This window comes from Rhinatrema bivittatum, chromosome 16 (genome assembly GCF_901001135.1).
Source record: "Rhinatrema bivittatum chromosome 16, aRhiBiv1.1, whole genome shotgun sequence".
NCBI lineage: Eukaryota > Metazoa > Chordata > Amphibia > Gymnophiona > Rhinatrematidae > Rhinatrema > Rhinatrema bivittatum.
The window spans coordinates 30,370,928-30,391,826 of NC_042630.1; the positions used below are offsets into that span (position 1 = coordinate 30,370,928).

Sequence of the window (20,899 nt, forward strand, 5' to 3'; positions counted from 1 at the left end):
ACATCTGGAGAGCCTGAGACCAGATGTGGCTGGGAGCCGAATTAATTTCTGCTGGCCAGGAGTCCCCCTGGGAGGGCCAGAAATCAACATTCCGGGGCAAAGCGACCCCACGAGTCCATGCCCCAGCACCCATCTGAAACAGCTGCAGAATTTGTACACCTGCCTGTCTGGCTCAAGGCGAAGAAGCTCTGACTACGCTGCCAAATTAGCGCTGAGTGAAATCTTCATTGCATGAAAAGGAACAAAATCGAAAGGAGCATGCAAGAAAAAAGCAAACGAGAGAAAGAGAGGCTAGGGGAGGAGGGGGTGAGGGAGAGAGAAGGGGAGAGGAGCTCCACAGATCCCCCGACACCCCCCAAGTGAAGGTGCATTTCGTGCTATTTCATGCGTTGAGACTGGGCCCGTGTTTCCTGCTGACTCCGCCCTCTCCCTGCACGCTCTGTTCTGATGAAGAAAGAGGAGTCCATTGATGCCCTGCCTTTATTCCGATACCAGAACCTCCCTTTGCAATAAGAACGCCGGCTTGGGTGAGAGCTGGGGAGGGGCAGTCAGCACTAGGACAGGGCACAGGAAGGGACCAAGTCTATCGTTTCTGGGATTGCATGTGATGGGAAAGGTGGACCTTCAGACATTCTTTAGCGGGGAAGCTGGGGGAAGGGGGTCCTCTAAGGTCCTGGTAACAGTTAAACAAATCATTGATTCAGTGTGAAGGGGCAATATCAGCCTGCACGCTAACTCCCAGGGCTCAAATACAGATTGCAAGGCCTTGGGGGTAAGGGACGCCGTGTCCCCCGTGAGGTAACTTCTGATGGTGCCACAGACAAGGAGGCGATAGGCAAGGACTCACCTTTCTGTGGGCGTGGCACTGCGGCGCTATCAACACAAGCAAACTCAAGGCAAAGGCCATCCAACCCAACCTGTCAAGAAGAAGAAGCCAAGTTAATTTTACTTAAGGGAGGCAAAAAAAAAAAAAAATCGAACACACATTTTGTTCCTGTCATAATCATGTTTGTTCCTGTGGATGCCCGAGGAACTTCCTGCTAGCTGGGTACATTTGTAACCAAGTACACCTGTCCCACTGAGCCACAAGAAGGTGGCACAGGGCGTGCAACCAGCCACCCGTCTGCTGAAGAAAACAAAGGCAGTAACAGGCCTGGACCCTACACAAAGTACCCAAGAGCCGGCATTAGATCCCAGATCCCTGCCTCTCATGCCGGGCCCCCACCTCCTCCTGTTCTGTGCTGGGAAGACAATCACCCGCCCCAGCCTCTGCCGAGCAGGATCTGCCATACATAAAGACATTCCTGTCCTGTTGTTCTGGCATTCCCTTGTGGCGGGGCCTCCACTGGCAGTGCCCAGTTGCAGCCAGCTGTGCTAGGGGTTGGTAAACAGGCTTTCCACTTTGCAGGGAAGTGACACAGGTGGTCCCAGAATGGCCAGCTAACTTTCACAAGGGGATGTGAAGAACCGGACGGGGCGGACGGACACTTCCCCGGGTTGGGAACATGGGAAGGGAGCACCGCTAAACACGGATCCATTTCAGTCCCAGCTCTTCTCCTTGGCCTTTGGCTGCAAGCTGAGCTGAATGCCTGCACAGGTTCTCTCGCCACCATCATCTCTGAGGTGGGAAAATCCAGAGCAGGGCTGGCTGGTGGGGATTCTCCACAACATGGCCAGAAGATGCATCTTCTAGGTCCAGGGCTTCCATTTATTTATTTATTTATTTATTTATTTAACAACTTTTAATATACCGACGTTCGTATAGCACATCACGCCGGTTTACAAGTAACTCAATTAAAGGAGGAAATTACAATAAACAGGGGGCAGGGGATGGGAGCAGGCCAGAAAAAAGGGGAGGGGGTAAGGGAGACAGGAGAAGAGAGGGAAAGATAGGTAGTGTGAGAGAGAGTAAAGAACAACCGTCAAAATAAGAAATAGGAGGAACTTATTTACAGAAGGAGCTATATACAGTAGTTACAATTAGGATAAGATTAATTACATTGGACACAATGCGCAATTTTGTAAATTTGCAGAACGAGGGCGGGCAAAGGAAGGGTGATGAGGAAGTGCCTTAAGAGGGGGGGAAAGGGCGGGCAGGGTGAGAGGGATTGAGGCTGAGGGACTGTATGGGAGGATCTAGGTAGGTGTGTCTAGGTTTGATTGACACTGACATGGCATTGCAAAGTCACAGGACCAGGGGCGGTGCTTCCTACTGTGCAAACTGTACATTTGCATGGAGCAGTAAACAGGGAGGAGAAGGAGCAGTGACAGGACCCGCCACATAACAAAATGAATTCAGCAAAGCCATATCAGAAGATGGCTCATTGTTCTGCACTGCTCATAGCACCACAGTCCACTTAAAATGATTCAGAAAGTGCTGCACACTTTTCTCCTCCCTGACTTACAGGCCAATACAGAACGGTGCGCTCGGCCGAGTGCACCGTTAGCCCCCGTCTGGACGCGCGTTTTCGATGCGCTATTATTACCCCTTATACAGTAAGGGGTAATAGCGCGAGGAAAACGCGTGTCCAACCCCCCAAAAACTAATAGTGCCTGCAACATGCAAATGCATGTTGATGAGCCTATTAGTTATTCCTGCAGCATACAGAAAGTAAAATGTGCAGCCAAGCTGCACATTTTACTCTCAAAAATTAACGCCTGCCCAAAGGCAGGAGTCAATTTCAGCCGGCACCAGGAAAGTGTACAGAAAAGCGGAAAAAACTGCTTTTCCGTACACCCTCCGACTTAATATCATAGCGATATTAAATCGGAGGCCCCAAAAATAAAAAATATAAAAAATCGTAAAAAAAGAAATCAGCCCGCGGCTCGTGGGTTGGAAGACGGACGCTCAATTTTGCCGGCGTCCATTTTCCGAACCCGTGGCTGTCAACGGGTTCGACAACCGATGCCGGTAAAATTAAGCGTCAGCTGTCAAACCCGCTGACTGCCGCCGCTTCTGCCAATACTAAATTGCGCGCCCAGGAGAGTGGCCTGGGCTCGCGTCGGGAGAGCGGGCGCTCGCCTCGGAGTGCCCGCTCTCCCGCGCATTTTACTGTATCGGCCCGAGAGTGGGCACGCTAGGGCTTTATGTTGTGACATCCCTGGGGAGCTCCTGAGACCCTCACCCATAGCCCGGGAGCCTTGGATGTACTTGGATTTAACCCTAAAACAGTCCCTTTCGGTGAGAACTAAAATCTGCTTTGCCAGAATGAAATCTCTCAGGTGACCTCTAAATCTACCCGTGCACACCCTCAGAAGGAACAAAGTGGATTTGAAACTGGAAGTCAGCATTCTGTGAGTCCAAGTTTGGCGCACACCTGGAGAGCCTGTGTCCCCCTCCGTGGGGGTGGCCCCACTCCCTGCAGCCTTAGCAGAGGGCTCAGAGGGCGCCGACAGCGCAGCACCTGGAAGCAAATCCTCAAACGTATGGGGAAACTCACCTGCCGACCCTGCCGTGCCCAGGTGCCATTCTGTTCCAGGTGGGGCGGTTCTCCTGTAGGATCACCTGCTTCCCTTTCTTCTGGACATCAGCCTGAGGCTCCGGTTCTCCTCCTCCTTCTAGCTGTGTCCCAGGCCCCTGCATAGCATACAAGAAACATTTGGAGGTGAAGGCTCCCGGATACACCTTCTTACGTTATTTGAAAGTCCGGTGAGTGGCCTAGAGCTGGCCCAAGCCCTTGATCAGGAACTGGCAGCACATCAGCGACACCCCAGTGCCCACCTTCGACGTGTTTATACAGCACAATGCTTGACTGCCTAATTTTGGTTTTAGGGATTCTGTGTTTGGTGGTTTTAACCCTTCTCCAGAAGGGCATTTCCCAGGATGCTGCTTAGATTCACCTTCCATACAACTGCAGACTTCACCCTCCGTATCCGTGCAAGGGACGAGGATGCAAGGAGCGGGGTCCACAAGCCCCGGCCACCCAAACCCTCTTCGCCACCGGGCAGAGAGGCGTGCAAGAAAACCCATCTGCCCGAGCCTTCAGAGGGCAACTCTGCCACGAGATCTGCGGTCGTGGCACAGTTCATTCTTTGCCAAACGAGGAAAGGATCCCAGAGGGACCGGAAGGTCGCCAGTCAGTGCAATAAAGCAGCTGGAAAAGGACGCAGTACGCTTGGTTGTAGATCAGCAGAGGTATCATTAGCAGGAAAGAAAGAAGTAGCATTGCCAGACCTCCACCCTGAGCACTGCGCGCGGGTCTGGAGGCTGCGGCTTCGTAAGGACACAAGAGCATGGAAGCGATTCGGAGAAGGGCTGCTAAAAACGATGCAAGGTCTGCAATACAAAACCCTTTAAAGGCGCTCAGAGTGCGCTCGCTGGAGGCTGGAGGGCGGCAAGCAGGGCGCAAGGCCAGGAGGAGCCCACCCTGATTGTCACCCCGGGGTGCATGCACGGAGATGTCATTCCGAGCACCCCTTAGGAAAAGCAAGGATTGCAAAAAAAGCCCAACCAGGGTCTGGCTCCGCCTGCCCCCCTTCTGACCTGAAGGCCCTGGTCGCTGCTCACCCCCCTGCCCTTGGATAGCCAAGGGGCTGGGTGCACCTGCTGCCGGGGGGGGGGGGGGGGGACGGAAAGGGCCATTGCCAGTTCCCCTCTGCCTTTTCATGCAACACTTGGAACAGAGAAGCCTTTATTTCAATTTTTAACTGAGCAGAGCAAACACAAGGGGGCCGGGGCCACTCATCCTGGCATCCTGCCTTCCCTCTAAAGCCTTGGAATGAAGTGGGCCAGTCACTTATCCTCCCCTCCTGGGGCGGAGGCTGTTAAATGAGCAGGAAGCGCCGGGCACTCACCAAAGTCCCAGGGAAGCAGGAGAGAGAGAGGTCAGGTGGCATCCACTCCACAGAAAGGGGGAGGGAGAGAGAGGAGGGCCCTCCGACGACCCCCCTCAACAGAGTTCAGCAGAAGTCCTAGTGCGAGGTGGCAGCACCATAAGCCCCCCCCCCCACCCGAGGCTCCACCGGAGGAGCGCTCTTAACAGCCCACAAGTGCCAACAGAGCCCCGGGTAAGCTTCTCACTAGTGGAAGTGAACCAGCCAGAGGGAGACATTCCGGCTGCTTTTAAATGAAAAGGCCTGGTATTTTTTGGCAGGGGATAGCACCCGTGCTGTAACAGAAGGCAGTGTGTGTTAGTCTCGGCCAGCAGATAAGAAACAGCTGCCTGCTAACAGCCGCCAGCTTCACCTGGGGCTGCCCCCGCTCTCCTGATAGATGTAAGGAGTTAAGTAAAGGTGCAGCTTCCTCTCCCCAAACATTCCAAGCACTCTTACTGCCATAGGAGGGCCTCACAGGTGGGGATGGAGGAAAAAAAAAAAAGCCTGAGATTATACAGTCTGGTGATTACGGCTCAACACACAGAGAGAGTCAGGAACGCCACTGACGGTGACTTTCAGGAAAAACAAAATTGCTTTTTCTCCCTGTGCCTCGCGTCTAATCCCAGCTCTGCCAATGGCTTTCTGCGTGACCTTTGGTGAGCGGTCATCAGATGGCATTGGTTTGATATAATGGCCAAGGCGGAGGGAAGTCTCTCGAAGATCAAAAACACGGGCTTCGGTAACATGGGAACCTGACTCCGAGAAGGCTGGGAGGAGATGGGTTGACGTGGACAAACGGTAGACCAAACTGAAAGGCACCATAATAGCAGCAACAAACCTTTATGGGAAAATAGTAATGAAAAGGAAAAGGACATCGATATGATTCTCCAAAGAGGTGGCCGAAAAAAATAAAGGCAAAAGGATCGGCATTCAAAAAAAGGACAAAGGAGCTTGAGACGAGGAAGAATTTGTGGTGAAGCTGAAGGAGACGAGGAAAGAGCTCAGGAGAGCAAAGGTTCAGCTGGAAGAGAGGGTCGCCAAGAAGGTAATGCGAGGTGAAAAAAAACCCCAAAACATTTTGCAGATATATCAGAGAAAGGAGGATTGGCGGTAATGAAGAGTCAGGGAGAAAGGTGAGGGAATAGCAGAAAAATAGTAACCAAATACTTTAGCTCGCTTGTTCACTCAAGAAGGCCTTGGAGAAAGGCCGTTGCCGGTTGGCAAGAGTGTGGATGGGTGTGGGGGAGATAGCACCCCATTTACAGAGGAGAGCGTTTGGGTGGAACAAGGCCATGGGGGCTGGCTGAGATACATCCCGAGATCCCGAGCTCAGAGATGTGCTGGTGGGCCCGCTGCTCAGTACATCCCTGGATTCAGGAGTGGTGCCACAGGACTGGAGAAGGGCGGCAGTGGTCCCGCTTCACAAGAGTGGTGCCGGAGAGGAGGCTGGAAGCTACAGGCCGGTGGTGGGAAAATGAATGGAGACGCTGCTGAAGGAAAGGGCAGTGAACCATCTATAATACGGTGGGTTGCTGGATCGGAGGCATCATGGATTCACCAGGGGTAGGTCCCTGGTCAGACAAATCTGATTTTTTTTGATTAGGTGACTAGAGAGTTAGAGCAAGGATGAGCACTTGATGTGATTTATCTGGATTTCACCAACGCTTTTGATATGGCCTCACATAGGAGGCTCGAACAAATCAAAAAGCCTTGACGTGGGTCCCAAGCTGGTGGAACGGATTACAAACTGGTTGACGGACAGACGCCAGCGAGTAGTGGTAAACGGAGCCTACTCTGAGGAGAGAAGGGTGATAAGTGCAGTTCCTCGGGGGCCGGTTCTGGGGTCGATCCTCTTCAAATTCTTTGTGTGTGAGTGACGCAGCAGAAGGGTTAGATGTAAAAGTTTGTCTAAGATCTGGAACAGAGTGGATGCGCCTGAAGAAGACGCCGAGAAGTGATCTAAGAAAGTTACAGGTGTGGCTGAAGGTTTGGCAGCTGGGATTCAGCACCAAGAAGCGCAGAGCCACGCATTTGGGGGGCGGCAATCCGAAGGCACTCTGCGCCATAGGTGAAAGACTGATGTGCATAGATCAGGAGAGGGGCCTCGGGGTGATAGTGTCTGATGTGACAAGGTGGTGACTAAGGCCGGAGGGATTCTGAGCTACACAGAGGGAGGCATAACCAGCAGGGAAAAGGAGGTGATAATGCCCCTGGTCAGACTCTTTGTGAGGCCTCACCTGGCATACCGCAGACCATATCTCAGACAGGATCAGAGAAAGGCATACGAAATGAGATTAAAGGACCTGAATACGTATACCCCGGAGGAGAGGAGGGACAGGGGAGATATGATACAGACTTTTAAATACATTGAAGGTATTAAGGATGCACAAGAATCAATCTTGTTTTCCAACGGAAAGAAAGCTGTAGGAATAGGGGTCATGATATGAATCTCCAAAGTACAACGTCAGGAAATACATCTTCACGGAAAAGGTGATGGATGCATGGAATGCCGTCCTGGAAGACAATAACAGCAGTGGAATTCAAAAGAGTGTGGGACAAGCACAGAGGATCCCTAGTGGCTAAAAGATGAAATTAAGAAAAGGGGTAATTTCGGGTAACTGTGGTAACCTGCACGGAGCGGCCGTTACTACCCTAAAAAAAAACCAAAAAAAAAAAACTTGCTGGGCAGACTGGATGGACCACGTGAGTCTTTTTCTGCCAACATATACAATGTTACTTATGTTATTATCTTTGCTTTAGCTCCCTGTGCCTCAGTACTAATCCCAGCTCTGCCACTGACATCCTACATGACTCTAGGTGAGTCGCTATATCGTCCATGCCTCAGTTCTAATCCCAACTCTGCCACTGACATTCTACGTGACTCTAGGTGAGTGACTATATCGTCCATGCCTCAGTACTAATCCCAGCTCTGCCACTGACATTCTACATGACTCTAGGTGAGTCGCTATATCGTCCATGCCTCAGTACTAATCCCAGCTCTGCCACTGACATCCTACGTGACTCTAGGTGAGTCGCTGTATCGTCCATGCCTCAGTTCTAATCCCAACTCTGCCACTGACATTCTACATGACTCTAGGTGAGTCGCTATATCGTCCATGCCTCAGTTCTAATCCCAACTCTGCCACTGACATTCTACGTTACTCTAGGTGAGTCGCTATATCGTCCATGCCTCAGTACTAATCCCAGCTCTGCCACTGACATCCTACGTGACTCTAGGTGAGTCGCTGTATCGTCCATGCCTCAGTACTAATCCCAGCTCTGCCACTGACATTCTACATGACTCTAGGTGAGTCGCTATATCGTCCATGCCTCAGTTCTAATCCCAACTCTGCCACTGACATTCTACGTGACTCTAGGTGAGTCGCTATATCGTCCATGCCTCAGTACTAATCCCAGCTCTGCCACTGACATCCTATGTGACTCTAGGTGAGTCGCTATATCGTCCATGCCTCAGTTCTAATCCCAGCTCTGCCACTGACATCCTACGTGTCTCTAGGTGAGTCGCTATATCGTCCATGCCTCAGTTCTAATCCCAACTCTGCCACTGACTCTGTGTGATTTTGGATGAGCTGCTTTACCCATTTGTGCATCAGTTCTAATCCCAGTTCTACCCTTGGCTTTCTGTGTGCCTGGGTTCTAATCCCTGCTCTGCCCCTAACTTTTCATGCAACCTTGGCCATGCTACCTTAGGCTGCAGTGCCTTGGTCTGACGGTGTAGATGTTAGTTATCTCTTGATACAGTGAATTACAAGATGCAGGAAACATTTTTCCTGAAAAGAGTGGGAATTTACTATGAAAGGCTTCTGTCCATGTTTCTAGGGGATTCTCTTCCCCACTCATCTATGCCTCTCACACGCAAAAGCTTCCCAAGAGCTCTGCAGTGGACGTCTGCCCCCAGGTCCTGAGCCAGCACAGAGCTAGTGAATTACATCTCGTTAAGGGCCAGATGGGCTGCATGGATTTTCTCCCATTTTGTGTCAACAGGAACAAAATATTACTTCATCTGGCCTGGATTTATTAATATAACTGTCCCTGCACTCCACCCTCACAGGGTTACATATGTCTTACACAATTCTGAATGACTTCCAGCTACATTACAGCTCCAGGACCGACTGTACGTCCATGGGATCCAGCAGAAAATCACAACAGGCTACAGCATAGAGCCTGGCACGAAGGAATATTTTAAGAATCACCCGTGTGAACTGCCTCTGGCTTTTCTGCAACTTAATTAGCCATTCCCTTGGACAGGTGGACAGCCAACACTACCTGTCCAGGTAAGAAAAAATTCCAGGGGTGCCTAATTAAGCAGAAAGTAAAAAAAAAAAAAACAAAAACTGGACCGACGCCTAGTAACATACTAGTGAGGGCAGAAAAGGGCCAAAAAGGACCCCTCAGATTAGGAGTGAGGCGGCAGAGCCTGGCCACCTGTCCTGTGCATTTAATCTTTATCCGCCCGGCGCACGGGCCTCCGAAGCAGCCACCCCCTTAAGAAAGAGCTGGAGCCTGGGCACTCCGGCTGCTCGCCTGCATCCTGCCGTGGCTGGCGTGGGTGCCCGGATAGTATTCTGGGGCACCGGCGTAGCCATGTGGGGGTACTCAGATGAGAGGCTGGAGGTGGTAGAGCCCGGGGCGCATTACCACATCTGTTCTCTCGCCCCCCCCCCCTCCCCCCCACTAACCCCACGACCAGCCTCCTGTTATGAGGCAGGGGGACTGCAGAGGCGCCCTGCGGGGACCTGATTTTAAAAGAAGGGTTGAAACCATTAACTGGCCCTTGATTAATAGAAAACCTTCTAGGGCGAAAGTCAGGATCATTTACTCCCCCCTGCGACTGTTCTGACCACGGGGAGAAGAAAGAGGAAGCTACTGCTCACAAGGCTAGGGCTGACAGCAGGACCTCCTACTTCCACCCCCCCCCCCCCCCATGATCCCACAATCAAAAGTTTTATGAGCCAGAAAGTGTCAGCAAAGTGAGGATGTGCTTCCGATGGATGATCACCGTATTTTAATGGGGGGAGGGGGGGGGGTATGCTGGGCCCAGTTGGGGCATTGGTAAAAGCAAAACCTGACCTCTGCAATAGGATACACCAATGTTTGGGGAACCATAAGGGTAAGAGGTGTGGGCTGGGAGACCCTACTGTTATTTTAGGGGAGGCTAGGGGAGGGGGGAGCTGATGCCCACCCGGAGGGTCAGGAGAGGGCAGCTCCGACCGACTTTCCCGTCTTTGCTCCCACCTGGTTGAAGCCTCCGAACGGGTAGGAGGTCAGTCTGCTGATGCCTTCGGCTCAGTACCAAAATGATTTCCCTGCGGTGCTGGCAAGAGAAGGATCTGAGCCCTTACTCAGTACAAAAAAATGCATTTATAGCAGATAAGTGGAGCAGACTTGAGACTGGAAAAGCAAACATTTATTTCTTTTCTTTATTTGATTTACGACATTGGTCCCTGTGTATATGAGATCAGACTGGGAGCCAGCACATGCAGTATAAAGGGGGTTATTTTAGCAAATTGGACCTGACATGACAAATAAGAGATGAGAATTACTTTAGAGGGGAGAGGGGATTAGCTTGTGATAAGCAAAGCGCCTCAGGAAAGGGAGCTGAGGCCATTCATTTACTGCCTGAGGTCAGGAAAGTAAAATAATTTCCTGAAGTAATTGGCTTATTGGGGGTCCCTTAATAACTCGCATCTCCTTTTTTTTTGTGGACCCCTCCTGCTTAGCTATCCTTTCCCTAGCACCTGAGCAAATATAGCCAGGAATGTGCACCCGAGGAAAAAAAAAAAAAAAAGCAACAACTCTTATCTGCACTGACACCATAATTTGATCTTCCTGAAAAAATTATAGGCACATCACGGGACAGGCAGCGGATTTCTAGGGCAGGCAAAAATCATCCTGTATCCCCCCCCCCCCCCTCATCAAATTATCTCCCGCCCTCCCCTTCTTCTTTCGGTGGCTCTGGCATGCAGAAGTATTAAAGCATTCACAGACTGCAGTTTGTATATGTGTGTGTGTGTGTGGGGAGGGGGGGGTAATTGGATTTAGAGTTTTTTATTTTGTTTTTTTTTTGGGAGGGGGGTATTGTAAATAATTAGAAGAGAATCCAGATTGAGCAGGTGCTTGCTCCTGCAAGGGAAGGTCCTGGAGGGAATATCTGAATCTGGGCTGTAAATGATGGAGCAAAACTTTCTAAGCCGATCAGGAGGAAGGGAGGGGAGGCAGAAGCAGACGCAGAGACTTAAATGACATTAAAGCCAAGCTGTACCTTGCTTCCAAGTCTCGGGGTAAAAGTAATCCAGCGCCGCGTGGAGATTAAAGAAGCCCAAATCGGATCCTTTCGGGCTGAAAGCGGATTCCTAGTGCAGCCCAAAGGTGGCACGAGCGGCCCGGCGCATCCGCTGGTTCCGAGGCTGCCCTGGAAGGAACCAAAAGCCCTGGATCAGACCTCTCCGTCCCGTCCGGCTCGGACACGCGGGCAGAGTCACTGCGGAGGCCCCGGAGCAGCAGCACCGCGGGCGGGGGATGCGCGGCGGTGTCAGTCCCGGACCCCTCCCCGGGCTCCTCCTCCTACCCCGAGCGATCAGAAGCCAGAAATCAGGGCCCCCACCCAGCTCCTCTCTGCAGTATCCGGAGGGGGGGGGGGGGGAGAGAGGTCTCCTCTCTATACTGTCCGGGAGGAGGGAGTGTCTCTGTTCTCTCTGCACTATCCTGGGGGGGGAAAGGTCTCCTCTTTGCACTATCCGGGGGTGGGAGGTGGGGAGATGGGTGCCTCTCCTGTCTGCACTATCCTGGGGGGGAGAGGTCTCCGCTTTGCAATATCCAGACGGAGGGGGAGGGGGGGGGTGTCTATTTTTTCTGCACTATCCTGGGGCAGGGGAATTTCTCCTCTCTGTACCGTCCTGGGGGGGGAGAGATCTCCTCTCTGCACTATCCGGGGGTGGGGTATTTCTATCTTCTCTAGGGGGGGGGGAGAGAGTTCCTTTCTGCACTATGGGGGGGAGGAAGGGTGTCTATATCCTCTCTGCACTATCTGGGGGGGGGGGAATGGGGTGTCTCTATCCTCTCTGCCCTCTCCGGGGGGGGGGGAGAGAGTTCCTTTCTGCACTATGGGGAGGGGAGGGAGTGTCTCTATCCTCTCTGCATTATCTGGGAGGGAGGGGGTGTCTCTATCCTCTCTGCCCACTCCGGGGGGGGGGGGGGGAGAGAGTTCCTTTCTGCTCTATGCGGGGGGGGGGGGTGTCTAGATCCTCTCTGCACTATCTGGGGGAGGTGTCTCTCCTCTCTACATTCTTCTGGTGGGGGTAAAGAGTTCCTTTCTGCACTATGGGGAGGGGAGGGAGTGTCTCTATCCTCTCTGCATTATCTGGGAGGGAGGGGTTGTCTCTCCTCTCTATACTATCCCGGAGAGGGGGGAGATGTCTCTCCTATTTGCACTATCTGAGGAGGTCTCTCTCCACTATAGGATATCCTGCCCCGGGGAGGGGAGCATCTCTCATGGCTGCACAATCGGGGTGGGGGAGTCCTCTCCCCTGCCTTGGGGATGTCTCTCTCTCTTATTCTGGGGTGGGCATGTTTCTTCTGACGCCACTGTCTTGGGATCTGTGTGCCTCTCTCCTATCTTGTTGTGTCTCATTTCTAACCTGGGATATATATGTGTGTGTGTGTCTCTTATCTGAACTATCCTGAGATGTGCTGTCTCTTATCTGAACTATCCTGGGATGTGTGTGTCTCTTCTATCTGAACTACCCTGGGATGTGCTGTCTCTTATCTGAACTATCCTGGGTTGTGAATGTCTCTTTTATCTGAACTATCCTGGGATGTGCTGTCTCTTATCTGAACTATCCTGGGATGTGCGTGTCTCTTATCTGAATTATCCTGGGATGTGCGTGTCTCTTCTATCTGAACTATGCTGGGATGTGCATGTCTCTTCTATCTGAACTGCCCTGGGATGTGCGTGTCTCTTCTGTCTGAACTATCCTGGGATGTGTGTTTCTCTTATCTGAACTGTCCTGGGATATGCGTGTCTCTTCTATCTGAATTATCCAGGGATGTGCGTGTCTCTTATCTGAACCATCCTGGGATGTGCGTGTCTCTTATCTGAATTATCCTGGGATGTGCATATCTCTTATCTGATCCTGGAATGTGTGTGTCTCTTATCTGAACTATCCTGGATGTGCGTGTCTCTTCTATCTGAATTATCCAGGGATGTGCGTGTCTCTTATCTGAACCATCCTGGGATGTGCGTGTCTCTTATCTGAATTATCCTGGGATGTGCATATCTCTTATCTGATCCTGGAATGTGTGTGTCTCTTATCTGAACTATCCTGGGATGTGCGTGTCTCTTCTATCTGAATTATCCAGGGATGTGCGTGTCTCTTATCTGAACCATCCTGGGATGTGCGTGTCTCTTATCTGAATTATCCTGGGATGTGCATATCTCTTATCTGATCCTGGGATGTGCATCTCTCTTCTAGCTGAACTATCCTGGAATGTGTGTGTCTCTTATCTGAACTATCCTGGGATGTGCGTGTCTCTTCTATCTGAATTATCCAGGGATGTACGTGTCTCTTATCTGAACCATCCTGGGATGTGCATGTCTCTTATCTGAATTATCCTGGGATGTGCGTGTCTCTTATCTGATCCTGGGATGTGCATGTCTCTTCTATCTGAATTATCCAGGGATGTGTGGGTCTCTTATCTGAACCATTCTGGGATGTGCGTGTCTCTTCTATTTGAATTATCCTGGGATGTGCGTGTCTCTTATCTGAATTATCCTGGGATGTGAATGTCTCTTATCTGAACCATCCTGTGATGTGCATGTCTCTTTTCTGAATTATCCTGGGATGTGCGTGTCTCTTATCTGAACTATCCTGGGATGTGCGTGTCTCGTATCTGAATTATCCTGGGATGTGCGTGTCTCATTTGTCTGAATTATCCTGGGATATGCGTGTCTCTTATCTGAACCATCCTGGGATGTGCGTGTCTCTTATCTGAATTATCCTGGGATGTTATCTGAACCATCCTGTGAAGTGCTGTCTCTTATCTGAATTATCCAGGGATGTGCGTGTCTCTTATCTGAATTATCCTGGGATGTGCGTGTCTCTTATCTGAACCATCCTGGGATGTGTGTGTCTCTTCTATCTGACTTATCCTGGGATGTGCGTGTCTCTTATCTGAACCATCCTGGGATGTGCGTGTCTCTTATCTGAATTATCCTGGGATGTGCGTGTCTCTTATCTGAACCATCCTGGGATGTGCGTGTTTCTTGTCTGAATTATCCTGGGATGTGCGTGGCTCTTATCTGAATTATCCTGGGATGTGAGTGTCTCTTGTCTGAATTATCCTGGGATGTGCGTGGCTCTTATCTGAATTATCCTGGGATGTGAGTGTCTCTTCTATCTGAATTATCCTGGGATGTGTGTGTCTCTTATCTGAATTATCCTGGGATGTGTGTGTCTCTTATCTGAACTATCCTGGGATGTGAGTGTCTCTTCTATCGAATTATCCTGAGATGTGAGTGTCTCTTCTATCTGAATTATCCTGGGATGTGAGTGTCTCTTCCATCTGAATTATCCTGGGATGTGAGTGTCTCTTATCTGAACTATCCTGGGATGTGAGTGTCTCTTCTATCTGAATTATCCTGGGATGTGTGTGTCTCTTATCTGAACTATCCTGGGATATGTGTGTGTATGTGTGTGTATGTGTGTGTGTGTGTGTGTGTGTGTGTGTGTGTGTCTGTCTCCTCTTCCTCTTGCTGGGAACCAGTCCAGATTCTCAGCTCTGACTCACACATTACCTAAAGAAGCCCTCACCCACCCAGTGTCAACAGGTCCTATTACTCCTGCGGCCTTCCCCCTCCATGCCATCTTGTACCTCCCACCCTCCTCTCCCTTATTTACCAGGTCTGGGCACTCCCCCCTCCCAGCTCCTTACCTTCTCCCTCTCCTGTAGCAGGGAGCTGCTGTCTCCTCCAGTAGCTGCTGGCTCCCTTTCTGGTACCCCCTCTAGCAGTCTCCCTCCTCTTCCTCCCCTTCCCCTCCCTCCCCCAGTCAGCGCCTTTACCTTCAGCTCTTCAATGGAGTCACTGTGTAACAGATTTAGTCCTGAATTTGAAGGCACACACAGTGAGCTGCTCCCCCACCCTCCCCGCCTCTCTTCTGGATTCCAGTGGTGAGGGCCAGATGTGCTAAGGGGGCTTCCTCCATTCTGTACCTATGGAGCAACTGCTTAACACATCTGCTACTGAAAGCCTGAAGCCAAACCGACCAGCACGCCTGGATCAGGCTTACTCTTTTTGTGTGCATTGAAGTACTACTTAAAAATCATCAATCCGTCGGCTTCTTCATCACCCAGCCAACCAAGGTGGCACTTTTACACAAACAAAAGTTATTTTGCCTTTGTTTCCACAGGATTCCCTTTACTATATTCATGCATTTAGAGCAGGGCCTTGGATGCTGACGGACGAAAGCTGCCATGCCATCGGTTGCTGATGAGGCCACTTTGGGGCATCGCATCTGTGTGGTTAGGGCCAGCTGCAAGCAGTGGGGGTCGCCCTCAGCACAGATAACTTCAATTAAAGCCCAAGCCAAAGTCTTCCCTTATCAGAAGATTAGTGACCACCCTGGGCCCTGCTGAAGTCACTCAGCCTCCAGCTTCCCAAAAGGCAGGCGAAGAAGCGTTCCTTGTACACTGTAGCACTATATCCCTCGCCCAGCGGCACTGTAGCGCTAAATCCCCCACTGCCATAATGCCATGATTGACACTGTTCCCTGGTGTGGTGCAGGGTCAGGGGTCGCCTAAGGCCACACAGTAAAGGGTGCGTGGGGGAAGATTTACACCCCAGGTCACACGGAGGTAAATTTTCTAACTTTTGGAGTTAAGGTCCTAAATTGGTCCTTTTGAAAATTTATTAGGACTGACTGCCTAATTCTCGGCTCCTAGTTTTACTCGACAGCTAAGTTTAGGGGTTAAAACGTGGGCAGTAGAGGGCAGGGGGGGGGGTAGAGTTAGGAGCTTGGCACTGCGCCTTTCAGCTCGAGGAGCCAAAATCTGGGCATATGAAGTGCAGGCCCTGAAATTAGGATTTTCAGGTGAACCCTTAATCCCTCCCTTGAGTTTGGCTGAAAATAAGATCCTAAATCCAAGAGCTCAGCTGTTTTTTAGTGTCAGCCTCACAGTATCTAACAAGGTGTCTCTGCTGCAAGCTCCGCAATCTCTGAGAGCATGGTGAGAGTGAGAGACCCCCAGCAAGGCTGCTGGGTTTACCTTGATGGGCCTAGACGGTGCTAGAGCGGAATTTTACTTTCATGAGCAACGAAAGCAAAATTCCAAGGCCCACTGAAAAGGGAGCCAAGCCTTCTCCGCAGAGGTCGCTGTTCCCAAAATAAATAGGAGGCAGGGACTGCTTCGGTCCCTCCGGGCCCCTGACTGATGCCCCGCTCAAGGGAGGAATCGGAAAGACTGGGAGAATTTGCGGGCTTTCCTGCGGTCTTGCCCGTCCTTGGAGGAAGGGGCGGGGGGGGGGGGGGGGGGGGGGGGGGGCTGCCAACAGGGGTGACCGCCCTTGGCCCTGCAGTTTGAGAGGGCCCCGCGCCGCCATGGCAGCCCGATCCTCAACGCTATAATCTCAGCGTTCCTGAACCCTGCTGCGGTTCATTTGCCCTGTGCCCCGCATCCCCCCTGACTCTGAACAGACAGGGTGGCACCTTGCCTCTGGTGCAGGGAGAAATTCTGCTTGCAAAATCCTGTGAATCATAAGAGAATTAGCACCGTAGTTCTCACCCTAATGTCTTACAAACAATTTTAAAAGAAACCCCAATCCACCCTCTTGCCAGATCCCTACCACCCTCCTCACAGGAATTTTAGTTTTTCAAACTGCTCCTCCCCCCCTTTTCATTTCTCAGCATGTCCAGGGTTCAGTCCTAGCCCTGGCACACATGCTTTGGGATCTTATTGGTTTTCCTGGGATCCGTATATCCACTTCCTGGACCAGGCAAAGAATTTCAGAAAAATTCCACTTTCAAATGATTGTAAGAAGGCGGACGACCTTGGCCAGGGCTGGTGTGGTTTTTCTCTTAAACTAAAGTCCGGTGCATGGGTTATCTTTGGACACGAAGCAGCGGATCAGATCAAGAGCCAAACCCCTGTCATATCCATCAACATCTTTGTACCTGAATAAGAAATAATACCGCAAGCCCCCTGGAGTATTGGCTAGTTTTTAGATGGTATTTGTGTACTCTCTGAATAAAAAAAGCCGAGGTAGCTCATGTTTGGGGAGCCGGAGGGAGCAGCCTGAGCAGATTACAACTGCCCACGCTCTCTTCCTTGGAGGTCTCCCCTACACGAGACGTCTCTCACTGGCAACCTTCTTCTCATAAGAGCTGTAAACAAGACCAGATTAAGGTGGTAGGAGAGCAGGGAGCAATTTAACAAAGCGAGACCCCCCCTCCCCCCAAAAAAAATATATAAGGATTAAAAGTGAAAACGTTATGATCTGGACTGGATGTGTACATTTTATTGCTGTTTTGTTCTATTGCACATCTTACAGAAATATTCCAAAGTTAATGGCTGGCTGATTGGATTTGTCGGGAATTTTAATATAAAGCAACTTAAAAAAACAAACAAACACCAAAAATGTATAGAAATAAAATATGTTAGGTACAATTTCAGTGTGTTGTGGGGACCTTGGCCTGCTGTATTGGTTTCCCCTCTAATCCAGTTTTGGTTGTAAATGCACCAAAGAACTGGGGGGAATTCCAGAGGGTTTCTTCTCCCTGATATTTAATTTATTTACATCTCTGCCCAGTGGTGGAGAATTCTGTGCAGATCCACCACAAAGTGGTAATGAGGTTTTACAGAAGCTGATGATCACAGCGAGAGCCATATGTTACTTATTACAAGGAAATCCTCCGCAGGCCTGGTGCACTTCCACCGGGAATTGCCATTCTTGACTCTCTGACCCCACCACACTATGGCTACTGATTAAAGTTCACGGCTAATTAAATGACACAGCTTCAGCTGAGGCAGGGAGAGGGCTACCTGTTATCCGTATCACTTATGATAGTGGGCATGGGCATCCTCAGCCCTGGGCCAAGTCCATGGCACCTGTCAGGATCTATGTTACTAGATCACACACCATTCACCAGCTCAGGGAAGAACACATCTTGAGCTTCCAGTTCCTGATTCTCTGTGCAGTAACCTAGGGTAGAACAAAAGAAGGATTTCTTGGCAGTGCAGGCTCTTCTTTTTAAGGCACAAGGAAAGGAGAAACACCAGTTGTTGGGCTTAAGGTGCTGGAAGCCACTGTTTTGGAAATGGGGTTCAGGGAAGATGAAGCAAAGCATTCTGGACCAGAGTCCAGTGGAGTCTTAGTCAATGGAAAATAATAGAGAATAGCTTTCCCGTTGTCTGGCATTCCTTGGCACTGGATCAAAGCACCGTGGACTCATGGTGTTCCCAGACTCAGTCCGAAAACAAAATTCCTCCTTCTTTCAGGTCTCTCCGCCTCGCTCGGTTCCTATTTCCAGCCCCCCCCAACAGAAGCAGGAAGTGGCTGTTGCCAAAGAGCTGATAATATTAGTCATAGAGGCGTTGTCAGACACAGGTCTGCCCTCCAGCCCTCAGAGTATTCCAGGGCTGCCCAAACCTGTCTCGCTGACCCCATAGCTACTCGGGTTTTCAGGGTATCCACAATGAATATGCATGAGATAAATTTGCATGTGATGTATATGCAAATTCATTGTGGAGTAAAGATGTGTCATCTGAGGAAAGGACCTGATTTCAACCCATGTTTCTTAGAGATGATATAAGGTTCCAAAGATGCCAGATTTCTCCAGGATAACTATGGGTGCTAGAGCTCTGCCCTATATTTGGTGGATGATACAGACTGTCTGCTTAATCAGAGATTAAAGAGCATGTGCCTTCGGGTTTTCAGGGTATCCACAATGAATATGCATGAGATAAATTTGCATGCAATGAAGTCCCAGCATATGCAGATTTATCTCATGCAAATTCATTGTGGAGGTCCCACCCCAGAACCCCCTGTTTTTTTATTTGCGCACGACCCTGAAAAATACGCTCTTACGCGCACAAACCACGCGCGGAACTTTCAAGTCTCAACTGCACAGCTGTCCTGCTTTGCCATCTCCGCGCGGGAATGGTGGGACGGGCTGGGGAAAATCCCAAGCCCTTTGGGGATCCAGCATGAGACGCTTTATGTTGACCCCGCTGACACTTTAATAGCTCTTTAATTACGAATTCCTTTCCACAATAGAGTTTGCAATTAGTCACTTCAACTGGATAAGCCATAAAGTGGTTCCGCACAGGTTGGGGGCCCCCTGCTGAGCTGACAGCAGCAGCAGCAGCACCAGGATTTCCAACACTTGACACCTTTTTCATTAGCCTGCCAAAAAACAGCTGGGTGGAGCGGTGAGTGAAATGTGGGAGTATCTACTGAGGGGGGGCAGGCAAGAGGTGACAAATTGCCCCCTGTTCCACCAAAAAAAAAATAGGACCGATAACCTCAATCTTTCTACTCCCCCCACCCCAGGAGACTCACTCTGAGCATGTGCAGCGCTGCCGGTCCCCGTAGAGACTGAGCATGCGCGGCGCTCCCGGAGCCCCACGGGCCCCTCCACTTCTTCCCGCGTTTTTTGCTTCAAATCCGAAGCGAGCTGGGCATAGCAGTGCTGCGCAGGCTCCGAGTCCCGAAGGAGGGCATAAGAAAACAGGACTGAGAACCAAGAAGGAAACGTAAAGGAAGAGGATAAGGCGAAATGAAGGTGAATAAATGCAAAGGTTTGAAACATTCTATTGAAAAGTATTGTATTACAGAGTAAATTGGCAGACCAGTTTCGGAGGGGAACGGGGAGGAGGGAGAGAGGCATGGTGGCCTAGGCATCCCCCCCCCTCCCTTTTTTTTTTTTTTTTTTTTTTTTTTTTTTGCGGGGTTGAACTTATGAGTGCTGGGAACATTTGTGGTAATCCCTGGGTTTGGGGTGGGGTGCAGAAGATCCATGGAACGCCACTGCCTAGTGGTCCCCCAAAAGAGAACCTGGCAGCCCAGCACCTTCACGCTTGCTGCCCCCCCTGCAGCCTGTTCAGGCCAAGCCTCAGCAACATGGGGGAGATGCACAGGCTGAGGCCAATGCAGAGCTGCTCTCGCTAGATGAACCTTGTGAGCCAGAGCTGATGAGGTAGGAGGAGATGGAACTGGCCTAGGGGATGCTGCTGCCTGGGTAGGAAAGGGGGAGAGATGCTAGCCCTATCAGAGAGAGAGAATGGGATCTCCCTGCCTGCTGGCAGGAGGGAAGAGGAGCGACAGGAAGATGCTTCTGCCTGGCAGGGGAAGGAGGGGAGACCAAAGGAATGCAGTATCTGAAGCAAGAGAGACCTGCTCATGTGGGGTGAGAGAGAGGATATTGCTAGCTATTTATGAAAGAAGAAGTGTACTTTGCTGACAAAAACAAATTCCTTAATCTGTATTAATTTATTTTCCTGTTGATAGCAGGGCTGAATTAGCCATGCTGTCATGGGGAACTGTTCATCAGGGCCCAGGAGGCGGAGCTTCTAAGTAGAACACAGAGCTTTGCTCTGTGCGGCTGCGCATGCCTTCCAGTGCAGAAAAACAGTCTCTCCTCAGTCTGTTTTTTCCACGTGCGGGAGCACATGCGGAGCTAGTTTCTCCTTGGGCTAGTTTTTTCAAACAGAGAAATGTCCTAAAAAAGAGCACCCAGGCTTCCAGGGTTTAAACCTTGTGATTGCAGCAAAATCATGTCCATCACTGATGGACATGATAGCTGCTACTGCTGCCTGGGACCGGACCATCAACAGGCCACATGTCAACATTGCACCAGGATGTTGCCACGAGCCCGGCGACAGAGGGGCCATAATATCCAGGCCCTGAAAGACGTGCAATTGGGGCCCCCTGCCTTCGGAGGCACACTCATCGCTGGGACCCAGTAAGCATAAGACCCCCCAGGTAAAAAGGGCAGCATCCGTGCAACCCTCCACCCTCTGGAGATAGAGCCCAGAGTTTAGTCCTTTATAGCCACGACTTGACGAGGCA

General features: G+C 50.7%; 1 protein-coding gene and 1 long non-coding RNA gene across 3 annotated transcripts in view; one reads left to right on the top strand and one right to left on the bottom strand.

Annotated features, from left to right (window-relative positions):
- ADAMTSL4 (ADAMTS like 4) overlaps positions 1-11,410 on the bottom strand; it is a 69,061-nt gene extending 57,651 nt beyond the window's left edge. Inside the window, exons 1-3 of one of the 2 annotated variants that reach the window (XM_029580676.1) lie at positions 11,099-11,410; positions 3,441-3,577; positions 848-917 (exon numbers count right to left, since the gene is read on the bottom strand). In XM_029580676.1, coding sequence (XP_029436536.1) covers positions 848-917; positions 3,441-3,469 — 99 coding nt within the window. In that variant the 5' untranslated portion in view covers positions 3,470-3,577; positions 11,099-11,410. The remainder of the gene's footprint in view (positions 1-847; positions 918-3,440; positions 3,578-11,098) is intronic. The other variant, XM_029580675.1, reaches the window with a different exon arrangement.
- LOC115078070 overlaps positions 1-20,899 on the top strand; it is a 200,033-nt gene that overhangs the window by 81,811 nt on the left and 97,323 nt on the right. The window lies entirely within an intron of this gene.